General features: G+C 44.2%; 1 protein-coding gene across 3 annotated transcripts in view; it reads left to right on the top strand.

The window, feature by feature from the left end:
- Positions 1-1,143: 1,143 nt before the first annotated feature.
- Positions 1,144-21,082, top strand: part of lef1 (lymphoid enhancer-binding factor 1) — a gene marked incomplete at both ends in the record, with an annotated part of 69,446 nt that continues 49,507 nt past the window's right edge. For 2 of the 3 annotated variants that reach the window (XM_080721391.1, XM_080721393.1), the window contains 3 exons: positions 1,144-1,359; positions 3,278-3,329; positions 5,081-5,208. In XM_080721391.1, the coding sequence (XP_080577517.1) occupies positions 1,144-1,359; positions 3,278-3,329; positions 5,081-5,208 (396 nt within the window). The remainder of the gene's footprint in view (positions 1,360-3,277; positions 3,330-5,080; positions 5,209-21,082) is intronic. The other variant, XM_080721392.1, reaches the window with a different exon arrangement.

The raw sequence follows: 21,082 nt of genomic DNA on the forward strand, positions 1-21,082 counted from the left end.
AGAGAGAGAGAGAGAGAGAGAGAGAGAGAGAGAGAAGGAGCTGAGGGAGGGAGAGAGAGAGCAATAGAGACTAGAGAGAGAGAGAGAGAGAGAGAGAGAGAGAGAGAGAAGGAGCTGAGGGAGGGAGAGAGAGCAAAGAGACTAGAGAGAGAGAGAGAGAGAGAGAGAGAGAGAGAGAGAGAGAGAGAGAGGGGCAGAGCTACATTACCAACTCACACACTCGTTACATTACTTTCTTGGAGCAGAGCTCCAGTTCGGAAGTCGGTCTTCTATCCTCGTCTTTTTTTGGGGGTTTTATGACTTTTGATTCGTCTTCTTTCAAGCCAAGGATGTATTGTATGTGTAGGCCTGTTAACAGATTGATCCGTAGCCTGCTGTTTACGTGGTAAAGGTGTTATAGACTAGTGTAGGCTTACTACGGCCAATTACCGGTGGAGCTGTGTGACATTTCCATCACAGCTACCTCCTTCAGACATTTTTTTTTTTTTTTTACTTTTCTTCTTCTTCTTTAAACCCCACTTCTCAAGGACACTAAATCCAGGTGCATGGACCACTGACTGACGCGAGGAAATACCTTTCTTCAAATACTTTTATCAGTTTCACCCACTGGAGCATCCTTCATCTCTCAAGTCACATGAAAACTGAACTGATGTGATTTTGACCGTGTGTTCATTTCTCTTCAAAGTGCCGCTGTTTGAAGCGTGCAACCAAGCCGACAACAACTCTTCCTAAATAAACGACAGCATCTCTACTAGTTTTTTTAGGGGGTCCTGTTCAGGTTCACGTTGGCATTTTTCACAGCCTACCTGCGACACAGACTCCTGTTGCTTTTGGCCAACAGAAACAAACAAGCGGAGCAGCGTGTTTGCAGTTTGCACGCCGCTCTCCTCCACGCCACGCTTCAACTGAGAGGTGCTGGAGAGGACGTTTTCCCGTTGTTGTCGGGGGATTTCTTGTTCTTGTTCTGTTTCGACGTGTTTTTCTTGTTCTTGTTCTGTTTCGACGTGTTCGCGCTCCGTCTTGAGTCTGGACACTGCGTGTTCCATCCATCCATCCATCCGTCCATCCTCAACCGCTTATCCGGGATCGGGTCGCGGGGGTAACGGTTCCAACTGATATTTTGTTGCCAGTTTTAAATATAAAATGCCACAGCTGTCGGGCGGCGGTGGCGGAGACCCGGAGCTCTGCGCCACGGACGAGATGATCCCCTTCAAGGACGAGGGGGACCCCCAGAAGGAGCAGATCTTCGCCGAGCTCAGCAACTCCGAGGAGGAGGGCGACCTGGCCGACATCAAGTCGTCTCTAGTGAACGAGTCGGAGACGAGTCCGAACAGCAATTGCAGTCATGATGTGAGTAGAGTAAACTATTATTTGGGGAGTTTTAATGCAGTAGCCTAGTAGTAGGATATTCTAGTAGCCCACACTGATGACTGATGTGAGGCTGGAGCTAGGCTGACCCGGGGTTCAGCACTGCACCTCCAGCAATTAAGATGTAGCTCACTAATCTAATTGGCTTTAAATGGCAAAATACACCATGGTCACCTCATTTCCTTCTGATCGAAAACACTCCCTGGACATTTATGGACGTGTGTGTGTGTGTGTGTGTGTGTGTGTGTGTGTGTGTGTGTGTGTGTGTGTGTGTGTGTGTGTGTGTGTGTGTGTGTGTGTGTGTGCGTTTATGTCAGGGAAGTTTGGACTAAAATGGTCCTGTATGATATGGAGAATAGTGTATCATAGTAGACAGGCCTATTCAGATGTTATGTAAACACAGGCTCGTGAATAAAGCCATGAGGCCTACTAGCTTTTAAAACACGTTGATTCATTTAGGCATAAATGTCAGCAAAGCAAATAGTCCAAACGAATTCAAATAATTTTGTTTGGAAGCGTTTAGGCTATTATATATAGCCTAAATATAGGCCTATAAATATAGGCCTATTGTTATTAATAATGCTATGATATAGTTATTATTATTAGACCTATTTGTGATTAATTATGTTGATAAATCATACTGTATAATAGCCTAACATAATAATAATTTAAATAATTCCCATAGTTACCTAAGCCTTAGGAATATGGTAATACATAATATGGGAAATGAGGGAAATTAAGATTTGGATTTATAAGATTGAATAAAAGGCTATGAAATAACTGTAGGCCTTTGGTGCTGCTTTAATAAAGAAAAAAGATTTTAAAATATTAATAGTTCTGCATTCTGCTTTTAGGAATCCTAAATGATTCCTAAGCGACTCATACTGGTGACCCAGCATGGTTGACTAATGCTTCTGCTTCCAAACTCTGTGCCAATGCAAACTGTAAAATTCCACACATCTTCTCTTTCTTTTTTCATCTTCCCTGCCGCATGCCTCCAATAAAATCAATACACTCAAAGCCTAAGCTCAGAAATCAGGAACAAACTTCTCTATCCTTCCAACGATTGGAGCTGGAGTAAAAAAAACAAAAATAAATTCTGTCAGTATCCGAGGGGTAGTGGAATTTCAGTGCATCTTGCCTTCAGTGCATCTTGGATGTACACACTAACAAATGTCACGGTGGCTCCTGGGACGTAGGCTGGATGTTAATTGGGAATCCAGGGATGTTGCCAGGCCCAGCGTGAAGCCACCCCGAGGGGTGTGAACTCCAAATGCAGGAGGTCCTATTAATATAACCAATTCCAACTCAAGACGAGAAAGAAAAATGGAGAAATAGATGTGCTGGGGGATCTTTAAAAAGAGGGACATTTTGTCGCAACCTGTGCAGGAAAATCCTCGATGTTGTTTTCATTCTGAGGAAGTGAACATTGTCAAAAATGGAGTTACACGTCCATTTGGGCAATTCTTATTGAATTATTTTGAATTTGATTTATTTATCTTTACACGTTCGTTCTTTCTTTCCCAGAACCTATTGATATTGCATATAAAATAGTGTTTTGTTTTAATTTGTTGGTGTGTTGGGATTAGAAACAGGAACATTGTGGAGACAGTAGTGAAAACAAGCTGTAATTTGTTGAAGCCCTTTAAGGACATAACAGCATAAAGAAGTGGCGATGTTCAAAGGCTTATGCAGACTGCTCCATCACCCATCCACAGGCAATGATGTCAGTGTGTTTGTTTGTTTGTTTGCATGAATGCATGCTTTTGTTTGTTTCTTCTTTGTGACAAGCAGAAAGGATAGCATTGGGTCTATGCAGCAGGGTCTGACGTGTTTGTGTATATGTATTTGTTTAAAAGTCTTACGCATCATCTAATCTTTAATGTATTTGTATCTGTTCCCCTCATAGGGATCTAGACAAGACTCATATCATGAAAAACACAGAGAGCATCCAGATGATGGTAAGTAAAACGCTCTTCATCAGCCCACAAGCATCCCTTATAAAAACAATTTACCAGTAATTTGCCAGTAAAGAGAATAATAAAAGAAGGGGAAAAAATAAGGGAGCGTCTCTTTTTTTGTATTTTCTTTTCCTCCTAATATTGATTGTAGGACACATGAGCGATGTAGGAAACATTTAGAGAAAGAAAAAAAACACACAAAATGTAGACAGATACTAACCAAATTTAAACCTTTATTGGACAAACTAAGGATAGTAGATTTTGGGATAGGAGGTCTTAACCACAATACACAATAACATACAGAAATGATCAGTCACACACTTGTATCGTTTTGATCTGATTCTCTGTTTCTGCTGTTTTGAAATATGATTTTGAGTCCAGTCAAGACATGCTGCAAACCCTCATAGACCCTCCTACCTGTTACCTACCTCATATGCTGGTGGCCTGTGGTGGGGGAAAAAAGATAATTTAATATACTTAAGAAATATAGTTTATTATTATTTTAAATATTGCTTTTATTAGCATCTTTATAGTTGTTGTGGGCTTTTTGTGTAACGATAAATCATATTGAGTCTCGGGTGGGGGTCTAAAACGACATTTGGTACCAGACTTTGTTATTGTCGTTATGAAATTGACCTTTATGATACCCTCAAACAGTCACATGCAACGTTGCCGCAACTCAGCGGAGTTCATTGGTCTCTTGTCTGACCCATCTATTGTGACCTGGTTGACTGCAGGTCATGATTCAAGCCTTGACAAGGAGTGTGCCTCCTCTCTGTTCCTCCTTAACAAATCCTGAGAATGGCAACAACCCTCCCCCTTGCAAACCAAACACTAGCCCTCTCCTACTAGGTCCACATTGCCATTTGTCCACACGCACACAAACACGAACCCCCCCTCCTCTGCCTCTGCCTTATTACCCCAGCATGCGCCGGCCAGCCACCAAGCAGTGACGTGAGTGCGTGGTGTTGCATTGGGGCTGTGGTGTATTGTGGGGCCTCTTCTATGAAAAAAGGTTCCTCCTCTCTTGGGTCAAAGGCAGTAGAGGAACAGTTGTGGGCGTCTCCCTTGTTTTGACACAGTCTGTATGTTGGTCTAATTGGTGCTAATTGGCACAGAGGGGCTCCATTGTTCCGTGTATAATACGACCCTCCTCTCCGAGACGGGAATAAAAGAGCACAAACAAAAGGCTGTGGCAACACAGGAGCATGGGGTCAAAGCGATCGACAGCGATATCATTTGTCGCGACACACAGGAGCACACACGCACACGCCACACGCACGCACACGCACGCACACACACACACACACACACACACACACACACACACACACACACACACACACACACACACACTGGACTTTGTGTTATGGGAGACACATCTATTGTGAAAACAACTGTACAATGCGTAATGCGTATATCTCATTCTGATTTATTGTATATATTAATAAAAATGTGACACTTTATTTAAAACTCCAGTTGACAGAAACGATGCAAGTTCTAATGCTGGTGTAAATAAAATGTATATTTATGTATGTGTATCTGGTAGCGAAACTAACATCCTGACCACACTAGATAATGGTAGCGATAATGGTTGATATGGCAATAAATGATCAAATCCCGTAGTTAATTGATTTATGCAGTTATTCACAAGACGTATCTATTAGCTACTAATGTATTGATTCTTTACTCTTAATGGCAGTTGTACATACAGTATAGCTGACATGTCTCTTTTTTTCTGCCGTTTACAGCGAAGCACGCAGACATGTACAATAAAGGCCATCCATACTCAGGCTACCCAGGTTACATCATGATGACCAACATGAGCAATGACTCCTATATGAACAACGGTTCCCTGTCGCCGCCCATGCCCAGAACGGTCAGTATCAACTCTTCATTTTGTAATATACAAAACTGTTTTATATTATATATAGAGATACATGAAATCAATGCCTTAATTTACTTCACTATTTTGAGTATAATGAACCCTGTGTATATAAGAAACTATCCATAAAATCACGATGATAAACGCTTAGATTTCAAAGCCGAGTCAAATCGAACCAAAACCAAACTGATCATCAAAAAGGGTAGACAAAGTCTCGATTGATCAGATGTGCGGTCATGATCTGAAATGGACACGGGAATAATGCTAGCAGTGGTTCTGTTTTTGGCGTAAATAATCTGACAAATCTAATATTGACTTCCCTGTGATGGAATCAAAGCATTTGAGATTCATTAATGCCAATAAAAAAGTGGTCATGTGAGTATTCAGTGTAGTAGTCTATATTTTTTAAATTAAAATTAATTTATAGATTTGCTGTGTATAGAAACGTCATTGAAGTGTTATGAAAGCTCTGTTATGAAAACCACAAGTATCTCTATAGATTCTAATGTGTACGCCACAATATGGAGATATTTTATTCTGGGAAGTTATTTACCTTTCATTTCTCTGCCAAGCCATTACATTTTGTTTGTATTGTCAACATTTTATTTTATTTCACTCTTATACAATTACAAAATTAAGGCAGATATAGTTTTTTTGTTGTTGTTGTTGTTGTTGCAATTCAAGGTAATCTTTTAGTGATGTGTTTTGGGGGAGATTTTATGATTTGGGTTTTGTCTGATATAAAATGATAATGATTATGTTACGAGTGTTTCATGCCACTCAAATCTCTCCTCGTGATTTATAGGATGTACATCCTTATACATCCTCTGGCCCATTTGGTTTCATGTGTGACTGTGTGTTGGCTGTTGTGTTGCAATAATGGTGCAATACTTGGTCACATAGGCTACACACAAGCACTGTTGTGCTCCGTCCCCTTGACAACCATACGTGCCTCTCGGTAACTGAATGCCAACCATACTTTCCAGTAGATTAGCATCAGTCATATATTATTTCTCATCTTGTTAAAACCTTAAGTGATGCGTGTCTACATGGGCCCAAGTAAGCCCTACCAATTTGCCCAGCATGGCTGAGTTAAGGTCTTAAAGGCAACATCACTCATATCTGCTTGGGCAGAAAGAGTTTGAAGAACATGTGTGTTGTTGTACTCCATGTCCACTCCAGTGACTGTATTGATTTCAGGAGCTGTTGCGGCAACTTGCGGGGGGGTTCCTTACTACTTCCTGTGTCTGTCCCGTTTGCAAATTTCTCCCCAGCGAGACACAAAATGCAGGGCATGCCAGCAGCTGTCTGCTTTAATCCTGTTGTGTGTGTGTATGTGCTGCACTGGGGAGGATACCAGTCATTCTGGCTATCATTCAGTGTAAAGCCTCATCAACTTGTCTTAGACTATGATAGCGTGGAGACTGTGGGTAAAAACTTCACGTCACAAAACTCCAGGAATGTTTTCCTATATGTGTGAGTTGTTTTTTGTCAGATTGAATGCAAAGTTTGATTGCTGTGAACTGTAATAATTAGTTTTCAGAAACAGATGAGTGATGTTGGGGTATGGATGAGGGGCGTGTGTGGAAAGGATTTTGAATTATGTACATTGTACAATTCGATTGATGAAAGACTAATGTTAAATTATTGCGCTTGCTCTGTCTTTGCTGTTATTGCAGAGAAGATGGAAACGACTGTATATGGAGACGGGCGGTTTAGACTTGGGCTTGATGACCTCATGATTTACCATTTTGTGTTTACAAATAAATCTAACAGTTTACGACACTTTGGATACAATGTCTTGTAATTTCTTTAGTCGTTAATGGCGTGTTGTCTGGCACGTTCCTCTGCATATTCTGTCATACAGACTGACAAACTGTGAAAGACCTATGCGAAGAACGGCCGACTGGGTTGAGGAAATTACCCCTCAACGCAGATGAATTAGGCCAAGCCAAGTCAGGCCTGCTCGCTCTCCTTGCCAAAACCTTTTAAAGACTTACTTTCATTTCATTCACTCTGGCTGCTTTTTATTTGCCCCAATTTTCCTCACCCCCCTCTCGCCCTGTCTTCAATAAAACGGTAGTCATTTTATATACGTTTCTTTCACTTAACCAATAAAGAGAGAGAGAGAGAGTGAGAGAGAGAGAGAGAGAGAGAGACGGGGCAGATGAGGAATCATACAAACACATGCGTGTGTGTACCCCCCTGCTCCCCCACACACACACACACGTTCTTGCTCCCCACTCAGGTCTTTCTCACTACATGCCAGCTCTCTCACTCATTGCTCTCCTCTCGTCTCCTCCTCTCCTCTCCTCCTCCTCTGTTCTCCTCTCCCTGCTGCCGCTGGCCACCGCAGCCAGCCAGCCAGCCAGTCAGCCACAGTATCTGCGGGCCTGGGATCGGTTTTCAACCCGAGATCAAAGGCACATTTTCTCTTTCATTCTCTTCCACCCGCCCCCCCCATCCCCAACCTCCCACTCCCAACCCCAACCCCAGCAGTTTAGATTGATTTCCATTGACCATGACATTCCTCCACACTGTCCGCCCAGTCATGATGGCGATGGTGCTGTCGGGAGTTGCTGATTGTCAGCAGATTTTTTTTTTTTTTTTAAGGTGGCTCAGAAGTGTTGGTGTGAAGAAAGGGCCCCTTTGTATATACCCCAACATTTTACATTTAGGGCATGGACCCAGATGTAAGGGTTCATTTGGGTCCCCTCATGGTCCATTCTTACACTCCCAGAGTTAAATTAACACTTTGAGAATTTTACTGTGTAGTTTACACGCTTATCCATAGTATCAGATTATCCAAAGTGCTCGAGCCGTAGTGACAACATCCCTGTGATCTCGGCACAGAGATCATGTATATACGATAATCAAATGCTGTAAAGAATTAGTAATCATTACGTGTGTGTGTGTGTGTGTGTGTGTGTGTGTGTGTGTGTGTGTGTGTGTGTGTGCGTTTGTGCGTGCGTGTGTGCGTGCGTGTGTGCGTGCGTGCGTGCGTGCGTGCGTGCGTGCGTGCGTGCGTGCGTGCGTGATACAGAATATTATGTTTTCTCAGCTTGAAGGTGCTTCCATATTTCACTTTAATTTTTCGGAGAGACAGGGGAATCTTTATGCTATCCCAACGAGTCGTCCATTACACACAAAAGGAGAGCTGTAGTTAATTGTGAGCAGTTGAGAGAGTTAACGGTATTCCGTCCCCGGCTGCTGCGGTTTCTTCACATAAAGTAACCACATGAAAGGAGCTCTGGCTTCGCTTGCCATTCAGGACTGGCGCCCATTTAGCCAATTGGAAATTGAAGAGATTATGGTACTTGTTCGGTGTGGATTAACCTTGTTGATCTAACTGTCTCTTTTTCATCTGTTTTGGGCAAGTCCCGTGTCTGTGTGTGTGTGTGTGTGTGTGTGTGTGTGTGTGTGTGTGTGTGTGTGTGTGTGTGTGTGTGTGTGTGTGTGTGTGTGCGTGTGTGTGTGTGTGTGTGTGTGTGTGTGTGTGTGTGTGTGTGTGTGTGTGTTGTGTGCTGTGTGTGTGTGTATTCAGTACCACAGTGGGGGCATGTGAGGATTTGCAGTGGCATATTGGATTATTTAAAGGGACTTGTCCGTGTGCGATGGCTCATATTTCCTCCTGTCGGAGCCTTAGGGGCTGGCTGGGGAATACAGGACTCCACAGAGAGGAGGCCTGGAGTCACTCTCTGGCCTAAGACTTTGTGAAGATGGCACAAGATGGCCCATCTATACTATAATTTTGCGAATGTCTGACTGAGTGAGTGAGTGAGTGAGTGAGTGAGTGTCTGTCTGTCTGTCTGTCTGAAACAGCGTTTCTCCTCAGTGGCTGGAGCAATTGATCTGAAATCGCATCACAATTAGCATATGAACACACCTAACATAACTGTGAAGCCCGTTTGTCACTTTCACAAATCGTATGCTGTATATTAGCATTTTTATGGTGTATCTACTAGAGGGGCGCTGTTGTTCAGGCCATGCACAATCACACACAAACCCACACACACACACACACACACACACGGGGGGGGGGGAGTGTGTGTGTGTGTGCAGGCGGGCGGGCGGGCGGGGGGGGGGGGGGGGGGGGGGGTGGTTCTGGCCCTGTTACAGATGTTGTCCAAAAATCATGCAGATCGGTACACAGTATCTCTGTAGCCGTTAAATGGAACGGGTATTTCTTACATTGATGCTCCTACATATTAGCATGCAAGCACCAGTTAAAGTTACTTTCCATCCCTCATATACTGTGTGCACAGTGCACATCCCATAACCCACACACTGCACATCATTTCGGAGCTCATATCTTTGAACGGGTAAGGGCTAGTAAAGTAAAATCGTCAGTGTTGATTTAATAACACTTACAGCTCATCCATACTGCCAACGAGCGAGCGGTCTGATGGCGAAGTCGTGTGGAAAAACTGTCCTCATATGGAGCGTCGGCCATTGCGTTGCGAGAACTTGTGACGTAGTCTGAACCAATCAGATAAAAAAATAATAATAAAAAGTGTTTGTGGTGGGACATGGTTGCAAATTCTTGCTCAAATAGAGACTCTGGGAGTGAGTCTAGGAGGGGTTTACGACTTGTGGTATGTCAGGACGTTCTCTTGAAACAAATGTATTTGAATGAGATTTCATCACTCGTGTCGCTGGCAGTGCGGATGGGCTGTTAGAATGTAAAGTGGACACAGACTGGGCACTGAAATCATTGCACATTTGGATATTATGTCCTATTGTTTACACAGTTTGGACTAGAGAACATATCACTTTGTAGACACTCTGTTCTAGTAATCTGTGGGAGCAGGAGGTAAAGGTATGTTATCTGTGGGAGCAGAAGCTAATGGCTAAAAGGACTGTGGTTTTGGCTTTATGTATAGGGTGACCATATTTTCAGCCCCTCAGACCGGGACGTGAACCACTGTTGTATAAAACCGAGACCCTAAAAGCAATGTGCACGTTACTCCGCACGTGCGTGCCCATTCTCTAACGTTTGTGCACGCGCATATACGCAGGGTTGCATACAGGCACTGAGTGATTGACAAACAGCCTCAGCGTTGAATTCAGACATGCAATTAATTTGTTCATGTTTTCTGATTGGTTAGGTGAGCATGTTTTCATGAAAAGAACATGATAAATGCAACCACTGAAAACAGCTACTATTATTTTAATTCTGGCGAAACCTGGGACAATTAGTGTTTTAGAGATATTTGTCGGGACACCCGGACATGCAGCTTGAAAACGGGACAGTCCCGGCCAAACCGGGATGTCTGGTCACCCTATTTATGTAGCTTCATTAGTCTCCAAAATCAAGTCAGTCTTCTCAAGCTACTACCGGTATCACCTCTCCAAACATGCAACAATATGTTACAGGTATGTTTGACCTGAAACAAAGTTATCACATCTGCAACCATGCATATACACAGTCAGCCAACAGTCTTAATAAAGGGGTGTAGAAACATACTCATTTACTAACTATTTGATGATAATCTATTATTATTGATGTCTATTTCAGTTAATTGATGAGTCTGTAGAGAGTAACATAGAGAATGTATTTCTTCTGTTTCTCTGTCGGTCAGCATTATGTTTGTCTTTGAGTCTTTCTTTTGGTCTGTTTCTTAATTGTTTGTTCCGGTCCATGGCTGACATTACGTCAATCTGATTCATATTTTCCATGTCCGGATCACTATTGTTCCATAAACACAGTGAACAAGGACGGTGTTGCAGTTAGTCTCTTTGGGAGGCACATGGAATACTGCTGAGTTGTATGGCTGCTGATGGAACATTAGCTTCACAACAAATATACAGAGATGAAGAAAATAGTTTTAGTGTCCCTTTCCCCCCCCATTCCCCTCTTCTGGTCCCGTTTCTCCCTTGGGCCCTTCAGTAGCAGATCCTCGTGGCATGAGAGACCCTGGGGGTGGGGGGAGGACATAGTACTCTTCCTTTGATGTAGCAGGAACGTGACGGATCTAGCTAGCCGGCATCTTCGCAGCGTGGAATCACTAACCCGGGCTTACCTAACAGGATTTGCCAGGGACTGCTCCCGTGTCCCCGATACCCCACACACCCCCACCTTCCTCAGAGTGCCAGGAGTTAAAAACCCATGCCCTTCTTAGCCCCTTGCAAGCTTCACAGTCAAAGTTACACTGTGCAAGGTGAACACTACATTTCCCAGCAGCCCTCTGTGCCCACCATGGTGTTCTAGGTGGCAACACAAGGCCATGCTGACTGAAACGCAGGATTGAATGTGGCATTTTGCTCTCAGAACATCTGAACTGACTCCGTACAACCACATTTTAGTTTCAGTATATTTATATGCATTTAGCTTTTTAAAGAAAAATATGACTTGTTCCTTTCCATTGTAAAGTGCAGGGGTCTTCAATGTTTTCAGGCCAAGGACCTCTTAGTTGAGAGAGAGATGAAGCAGGGACCCCCACAACCTGTTCATATATTCCATATAGTTTCATTGTTTGACACCACAGTCATCAGTGTATTTTGGATTCTTGTCAATTTGTGATATTTAACCTTTCACTCTGTACTTAGTCTACTCTTTTTCCCCCCTACACCAAAACTCTTTGCCGAAAATAGTCAATCTACAAGCTCACAACGCCCGTTGTGAGCTTGTAGATTTTTGGCTAAAGTTCTTGGAATATGGACGCTAGGGTTCAAGTGGTTGATATAAAAAAGAGAAAAACATATTTGGAGGACCCCCTGTAGTAACTCTGAGGACTCCTTAGGGGTCCCGGTCCCCCTGTTGAAGACCCCTGGTATAGTGTATTTGGGTGACATCTGGAAAATTGGAGCAATGACCTTATTTTATCACTCTCCAGCCACAAACCACCATTATTTTCCTTAAGTCAAGCAGTACGCCTATCACAGAATCAAACTGTCATCTGCTGTGCAGGACTGACAAACAGCAGGTCTGACAAACAGCGAGGCACGTGACTGCGTGTGCATATCGTCGTTGTCGGGTGGAAACCTTGTATGTCCAAAACCGTTAGTTTTGTATTTATCATTTTAAACATGACCTAAACTAGTGAAAAGAGCCGATCTACTGTGTGCTTGTAGATCTGCTATTTTCACTAGAACTTTGCGACAGTCTTGTATGATGAAGCAGGGCTTTACTTTACGAAAAAACTTACAAATCTGAAACTTGGAGATACGAGGTTTCTGCCCCGACAGTGACGATATGTGAGTGTGAGGGAGCCGTGAGGGACCTCACACAGAAGGAACAGTTGTGCATCCTCAGGGTCCCTTTGAAGCACCGCCGGGCCTCAATGCTTTTATAAACAATGCCATTAACACCAGGCTGGCTTCTTAGTCCTTTTATTGTAACGTACAGTGATGCTGGTTGACACATTTACTCCATATGCTCGGCACTAATGATTCCATGTGGTTGCAATCGCCTTATCAATGTCTTTCATCTGTCTAAATGGGGCTTAGCCCAATGATTCACAACCCTGCCTACGCTGAAAAAGACGCGTGTGTTTCTTTGTAAGATAAGAAAGAAACACACGAAGAACGAAAAGTAAGGAGACCATAGAGGGGTACGAATTTGCGATGGGGCTGTTTCAGTTTGTTTTTTCGCTACTGTGGTCGTGTGTGTGTGTGTGTGTGTGTGTGTGTGTGTGTTTGTGTTTGATGAACCTCTGTTTACACTATAGCCTAAATGAATACTTCACCCTCAGACCTTTCTGATGTTCTCTTTATCACTTGTGGCAAATGTGCTTTGAACAATGCTTAAAGGAGCACTTCAACAATTTTCAACCATATGTTGCAATGACATCATCGATGGGGATTCCAACTAAGCTTATAGAAACTACAGCCTTTCACCTCCTGGAAAGGTAGCATGCTGAAAAGAACCCAGTGTTCTTGCATTAATACTTGCATTAATATTTGAATAGTTTGTTTAAGTTTGAAATCTTGTTTGAAATGTACAAGCCTGCCTACCGATGATGTCAATGGCAGGTTTCTGAACTGTCCACAGCCCTCCTCTGAGACACAGACTAAGATGACAGAAATGGTACCATCTTCTAATGACCATTAGTGAGGACCAATTATAGGAAGATGGGTAAGAAAATGGGTGACGTGGTCTTTTTTAATTTGCTGATTTGATTGAATCTAAACTTAATTTAATTTACACGTAGTATAACATGCAGTATATGTGAAAGAACTATATACTACTTTATACCAAATGAAGGTGATTGTTAATCATTTGAATTTGTCCTGCATGGTGTCATCAGGAATACAACTTGATGAAATTAAGATAATACGGTAATAATTCATTGGGAGGTTACTTTTACTCAAAATTCGTTTTTACTGGAGCATTCCATTCAAAGCAGAGCACAGAAACAAAATATCGAACAAACGACAGATCGCACCATCAGAATTCTCCGAGCATGCCGTCTAAATTGGTCTACCAGAGGTATAGATTTGAAAAGCTTAGACGTCTAATAGACGTCTAAATGTAGACGGTCTACATTTAGACGTCTATTAGACGTCTAATCAACGTCTAGTCTACTGTAAGTTTAGACGTCTAAAAAACGTTCAAATCTAGACCTCTGGTAGACCAATTTTAGACTGTGCTCAGGTTTCTCTGGGAGAATCGGTTACATTGTCGGCTGGAACAAAATACAGTTTGTGTCCATTATGAGTGCAATGACCCTTTTTAATCAGAGGGGCTGTCTTCCATGGAGCCAGCCAGGCTGTCGTGAACAGGCCCGTACCCCAGACCACAGCACCTGCTGACGGGCCTTCACTCCTCACCACCCTGCCTGCTGCTGATCTCTAGAGGTCGAGCTCAGGGCTGCGCCAAGGTTGTTGTCCCTTGGCATCTAATCTTTTTTTTATGGGTGGGTTTTTTGGGGGGACAGGGCCATGGCCCTCTCTATCTTTATTATTTGAGTGACATTAGTAGGAATGCTGTGTGACCGCATAGGCCAGGGGCTCTCAAACATTTGAATACCACAACCCCATATTATTGTCACTGTCGGGCGTATCTCCAAGGTTCAAAATTTTATTGTATGTTTTTTGTATATATATAAGTAAAGCCCTGCTTCATCATACAAGGCCATCGCACAAAAGTAGTGAAAACGGCTGATCTACAAGCACACAACGCCTCGCGGTGCGAGGCGTTGTGTGCTTGTAGATCGTCTGTTTTCACTAGTTTAAATCATTTTAAAAATGATAAATAAAACAAACGGTTTTGAACATACAAGGTTTCCACCCGACAACAACGTTATGAGGGAAATGTTTTGGCGACCCCATTCTTTTTAAAAACTTTTTCTTGATAATAAAAAAAAATCTTTGTCGCCTAATACGCCACCCGAACAGCACATTCCCGCGACCCCACTCTGGGTCGCGACCCGTAGTTTGAGAACCCTAGTATAGGCAATGCACAGAAGAGAAAGCTTTGGTAGGACTCATTCAGAGGCCAGGATGAGGCACGCGCGACTGTAAAACCGCTACATTATGCTCTGAACACACGGTTAGCTCCCTGTGCTTTTGTTTCAGTGGTGTGTGGGTGTGGGCTTCCCATTAAGGAGCGAGGCTGCGGAGGGACTCTGTGCCCAGGCTGGAGGAGCTGGAACAGCAACAGTGTGCATGCGTGTGTGTGCGGTTTTATTTTGTCTCCCCTGTCGCGCAGTTGTCGTCAAACTCCCTTGTTGTTGTGGCTACGCGTCCTCAGAGGGGATTGTGTGGGTGAAAACTTCTGACTCTCTCTCTCTCTCAGCATGGCCTCCATTGAAGCCTCTCTGTGGGAGCTTGGAGAAAGAGAGCCCGACTTTTCCCAATGCCATGCACCGATAAGGCCCTGTTTGAGTCACGGCATCATATTATCATATTTCATATTATCGTAAAGATGATACCTGATGAGGTATCCAAAACTGTTTTGAAGGCAAAAAAATTATAGTTAGCAAATAGCAAATATTATGATCGATCATGCTACAGTGTGCTCTGCAGGAAAATAATCTTCATTTAATTGATCTCATTAACTCTTCAAAAGGCTTAATTGAATCTTGATTCTAGTCCGCTGAAAGCCGATCACAGTACCTCGCTGTTCCTCACTCCCGGTCATAAAAGTACTTTTTTCTTTTTAAGAAAAAAAAAAGGAAAATAGAATGGACTCATTGAATGCCTTTCTGACAGCCCGTAGGTCATTTCTATACAGAATCCAACAGTGTTCCAGGCAGTAAACCTCAGTAAAAGGGGGAACAATAGGACCACAGGGGTGATACATGGGTGTTAATCCTGCTGGCTGTGTGTCCAACTTCAGAGAGAGGCAGGCTCAAACAGCCCTGACTTTGTCCTTCTATACTGGACGAACAGCCTTATGATCAATAGCAGCTCTGTTGTATGAAGTTGGTCAGTATTTTTTTCTGTCTCTCTCTTCTCTCTCTCGCTCCCTCCTTTCTTTCTCTTGCTCCGTCTCTCGTTCTCTTTCTCTGAAATTTCTTTCTTCGTATTTTTCAGAAGCTCATTATTTCTGTGGGTGTATGAGAGAGTGCTAAAGAGGCTCACATGCTATGTGTATCTGACAGCGCTGAAATATTAATGGTCCCTGGTGCAGGAGGTTGGTATAGGGCCCGCATAGCTGCAGTACAAAGGGCCGCCTGCCCGCCACCAGGCTTTATTAGCCAAGCGGTTAAATGAATAGATGGAAGTGGCTCCGTGCACTTTTCCCTCCTTGTGCTTTTCTTCTTCTGTGCCTTTCTGCAGCGAACATCTAACTGTTCGCTCTTTTAACAATTTGTAACGCATACATTGACTGGGTATCTCTCGCACACACTCGCGCGCACACACACACACACACACACACACACACACACACACACACACACACACACACACACACACACACACGACACACACACACAGTCATGTGCACACGTCGTACACACAGCAGTCTGCTAAGCTGTCTGTGGGCGGATAGGGAGGAGGGGTTTGCTATCAATTCATTTTGTGTGGTCTCGGCCATAAAAACACCCCGTTCTTTTTGAATGTGAAAAAAAAGCCTGTCTTTAATTTTTGGGAAACCCATAAAAGTTTGTCGCTCCTTTCATATCAGCCGCGGAATTGAAAACAAATGCTGCCCCCACCCCCGCCCGCCCCCCCCCCCCACCCGCTCTCCTTTGAACTGGCCAATTATGGAGTTGTGAAAATAAAAATCAGCCTGTAGATCTTTTTTTTTATTTTTTTCACTCTCTCGTTCACCCCCCTCTCTTTCCTCCTTCCTCTTTCTCTTTCTTTTCTCCCTCTTGTTATTGAAGGAACCGAGGGGGGTGGGGGGATCACTGATGTCAAAGTCAAAACCCAGAGCATTAAGTAAAACTGGCAAAATGCAATACAGCTGCAATCCGACATGACGCTGGAAAATAGGGCTGAGGAGAAGAACGCCTCTCTCTCTCTCCCCCTCTCTCTCTCTCCCGTATTCCCAGGGCGCGCAACTGCTCCCGGCCTTGGCTTTGATCTCTTCAAAGCCTCCTTTTGCCTCCTACTAGATGGAGAGAGAGCGAGAGAGAGAGAGAGAGAGGGAGAGTCTTGGCCGCTGCTCGCTGGAGTGCTGGTGAAGAGAGGGGGCAAGGAGGAAGGGATGGGGGGTGGTGTATGTGGGGTTGTGGGGTTGCATGACGAGAGGAGTCTTTTCCTCTCCTTTCTAGGGCTGAAATCAATCACAGTGCCAAGGCAATTATGTGTAATTCAAACCCCCGGCCAGATTAGTGAGTCCTCATTGCTACCTGAGCGACCGGAGCTCTGTAATCTATGAGACACACACACCAGGGTCTCGGCAGCCAAAGAAGTGGCCAGAGAGAGAGAGAGAGAGAGAGAGAGAGAGAGAGAGAGAGAGAGAGAGAGAGAGAGAGAGAGAGACAGGGGGGTGGCTGACCAAAAGAGACTAAAGAGAATTGACAGTAACAGAGACACAGGAAGGGAGGAGGGGAGCGAGAGAAGGTGTTGAAAAGCAGGCCTGCCATGCCGCCGTCCAGCCGAGCAGAAAATCGGAGCACAATGGAGTGATTACACTTGCAGATGTAACCATATTTATGACGAGCCAGAATAAGAGCGAGGGAGCGGACAGAAAGAATGGCGAGCAGCATGTTAATCTCCACGGAGCTCGCTAGCTAGCGCGCTAACGAGCCAGCTCCCATTTGTGTTGGAGCGCGTGTTGTGTGTTTTCACCCCCACCGTGTCCCCCCCCCCTCCCCGTCCTCTCCCGACTCCCCCCACCCCCCTCTACCAGTGCCATATCTCTATCCCTCACGCCTTTCTCAGTAGGGCCCCCGAAATGCAAGCTCGGCCAAGGCTGCTGCCCCAGGCGCTTCGTTTGGCTATGGCTGCAGAAACACTCAGTGGCCCCAAGTCACAGAGGGGAGAACAGTGGAAGCACCCCCAATGCTGCTCCTGCTGCTGCTGCTGTTGTTGTTGTTGTTGTTGTTGTTGTTGATGATGTCTGATACTTCAAATGGTCCCAGTTAGCGCACCACATAGTTGCTGGTGGTCTGTTGACTAATTTGATCTAGTCTGTTTGTTTTCCTCCTTGACAGACAGCCTATTACAGGGGTCTTCAACAGAGGGTCCGGGACCCCCAGCGGGTCCTCAGTGTTACTACAGGGGGTCCTCCAAATCTTTGTGTGATAGAAACATTTTTCCTTTTTTTATTAACCACTTGAACCCTAACGTCCATATTCTGAGACCTTTAGCCAAAAATAGCAGATCTACAAGCTCACAACGCCTCGCTCGCTCTTTCGGCAAAGAGGTTTGGTGTAGAGGGAAAAAAGAGAACAGAGTGAAAGGTCAAGTTTATTAGGCCTAAGTATTGACGGTACAAGTGGTTAAATATCTGAAAACACAAATTGACATGAAACCAAAATACACTGATGATTGTGCTGTCAAACGATGAAACTACCGATATATGGAATCTATGAAAAGGTTGTGTGGGTCCCTGCTTCATCTCTCTCTCAACTAAGGGGTCCTTGGCCTGTAAATGTTGAAGACCCCTGGTCTATTAAGTGGCGCTTTAATCCCATTGTTGGCTCAGATGGATTGGAAGGCTATGGCGTATATTGGTCTGGCGGTCTGTTGTGCTCTTCGTTGCACTGGTGTCACTGCGGAGTGGCGAAGTATCCTCCGTAGTTAACTTGGCGAGGGATGATGAAACCCATGAAGAGATCGAGCAAGAATGTGTTTGTTCATCTCATGATGCTGGCTTTGTGCTCCTCTGCACTCTTGCTGTCTTTGATCATCGGAGGCTAGTCCAATGGTGATGGAAGGCACTTTATTATTTTTACTCGCCACCCCTCCTTTCACCCCAAGGGTCACACACATTAAGGAAATCAGATATACGTGCATTCTTGGGGTTGGATTTGTTGATGTCATCGTCCGTCTGATGTGGTAGTTTCACAACCAGGGTTTGCAGGAGAAAGGGGGACGACTCTTTATATATCGTCACTGTCGGGCAGAAACCTTGTATCTCCAAGTTTCAAATGTGTACGTTTTTTCGCAAAGCGAAGCCCTGCTTCATCATCCAAGGCCGTCGCACAAAAATAGTGAAAACAGCAGATCTACAAGCGCACAACACCTCGCCATTTGAGGCGTTGTGTGCTTGTAGATCGGCTGTTTTCACTAGTTTAACTCATTTTTAAAATGATAAATTCAAAACAAACGGTTTTGGACTTACAAGGTTTCCACCCGACAACGACGATATAATGGAGACTGTATTGTATGTTAACGTTGTCTCAAACTCAAAGGGCAGGGGTCAAAATTCACAGGAAAAGGTCAAAATACGGGAGAGTGCTGTTGGGAGGGGCTTCAGTGGAGGGGATCCCCGTCCCCGAGTGAAGCTTTTATGTCCTCTGAGGGAGCAACATCACAGAGTTGTCCTTCACTTTGAGCCGCCCGTCATCAAACATTGGCTCAGAATATCAAAATCAATCCACCTCCCACCTCCATGCTGAACTCACCGCCTGTCTTTCCAGATGAAAGCTACTGAAATGGAAGTAACTGCCCTTCCCCTCTCTGTCCCACCCACTGCATGTGCAATGTACATGCACACGCTCGCACACCTGATCACCATCATTTCTATTCTTTTCCAAATGGAAAGATGCACGTTCACCGTTGTCAACCTTTGGCATGGGATGGGACGATGTGAACATTTCATATCACGATTACCAATGTACCTGACAGACATCGTGGACATTTCCCACAGCTCTTCTTCATAGGGTGTGTAGACTAGAGTGAGAAGGGGTCCCATGTGACAGCCATCTCGAGGCAGATTCAAACCGGCATTTAAAACGTTTAAAAAACTTGTGGGAAGGCCAATGCACACCTTAAATATCTTAGCACAGGTGTGTGGGAAAATAGGAAAGTCCAAACGTTAAAAGAGAGTGGTCCCGCTCACTGTCATTAGAACTTTATTATTGATCAATGTATTTGTGTTTGATTAGTTTGATTAGTGTCCGGGTAGCTCAGTAGGAAGAAGTCATGGGTCATGGGTTTGATCCCGGACACCAACTCGGTGTATGAGTAGCACGACTGAGGTGTGGCAGGTTGTGCGGTAAGTATTGGGAGCTGCTTGCTCCAATACTCCTGCATTCTCGGCTGGTACCGACAATATGCCCGTCCGTCCGACTTACTTACTGACTGATTAGTTTGTCTTGCAATTCACTCCGGGCAATATATATTTTATTTTATATTATTATTATTTTTTTTTTTTTTAAAGATTTGTTTTTGGGCTTTTTATGCCTTTATTCGATAGGATAGTAGACTGACAGGAAATGGGGAGAGAGATGGGGAATGACATGTGGCAAAGGTCATCCGGATCGGGAATCGAACCGGCGACGCCTGCAGGCATCATAGCCTAGTATATGGTACGCGCCTTGACCACCAGGCCAGCGGGCGCCCCCATATTATTTATTTTCTGATGTACAGAATACTGTACATCAGGTGTTAAATATATTTATCATTTTGTTCCGTCCAAATTTCTCATGAGACACAAAAAACCTTCTGAAAAGGAGGCATCTTTGTTCTGTCTATCAATGCGAAGACCGCGCACTCAGTATACTGTTGTGATGAATAGGGAATGCATCTATTTTCTCTTCTATTTGAGGTGACGCCCCCCCTCTGGCTTTTAAAGAATGAGATTATGTTCAAAGGTGACAGCGGTCTTATCAATTTGAAGAGCCCTAGCAAATGGAATTGAATTACTATCCCGGCATGTTCATTAAAATGTATCTTTTTGTTCATTTTACATTTGGCTTTTCTCAAGTATAGCATCAGGTGCATCAGTGAGTCTTAAGATACTGACCAAGGTGTACGTCTTGGGACTTAAGTAAGTCCTTTTGTGGTTTCGAATTTAGAAATGTACCATTTCTGTGCTGAGGGCTAATCAGGCACCACCCTGCCTGTCCCCATGTTTTACACAGGCCTTTTGTTCTATTAAAGGCCCACAAAAGCCAAGACACAAAAGGGGCGGGGACTTGTGTCCATTTGAGAGGCTCCTGAAGGGGTCTCTACTTTCTTGTACGGGGACAGAGAATGGCCAGTTGTTGAGAGGGGGATTATGATTTGAATAGCTTTGTGTTTTCATTGAGATCTGAAGGGGGGGCGGGGCTGTGTTTGTGTGTATGACGCTGAGAGAGCCTTTACACACACACACACACACACACACACACACACACACACACACACACACACACACACACACACACACACACACACGTGTGACTTTAATTGCTAATTCCAGCCTGAAAGGCAGTTGTTGGGCGTCTTTCGCGGTTTAATCCCTTAAAACGCGGAGTCACACTCAAACACTGCGCCACTAAGCATTGTTTGTATTGTCCATAAATGTGAAATACACATAGAG

The sequence above is a fragment of the Nannobrachium achirus genome, assembly GCF_963921795.1.
Source record: "Nannobrachium achirus genome assembly, chromosome: 3".
Classification (NCBI taxonomy): Eukaryota; Metazoa; Chordata; class Actinopteri; order Myctophiformes; family Myctophidae; genus Nannobrachium; species Nannobrachium achirus.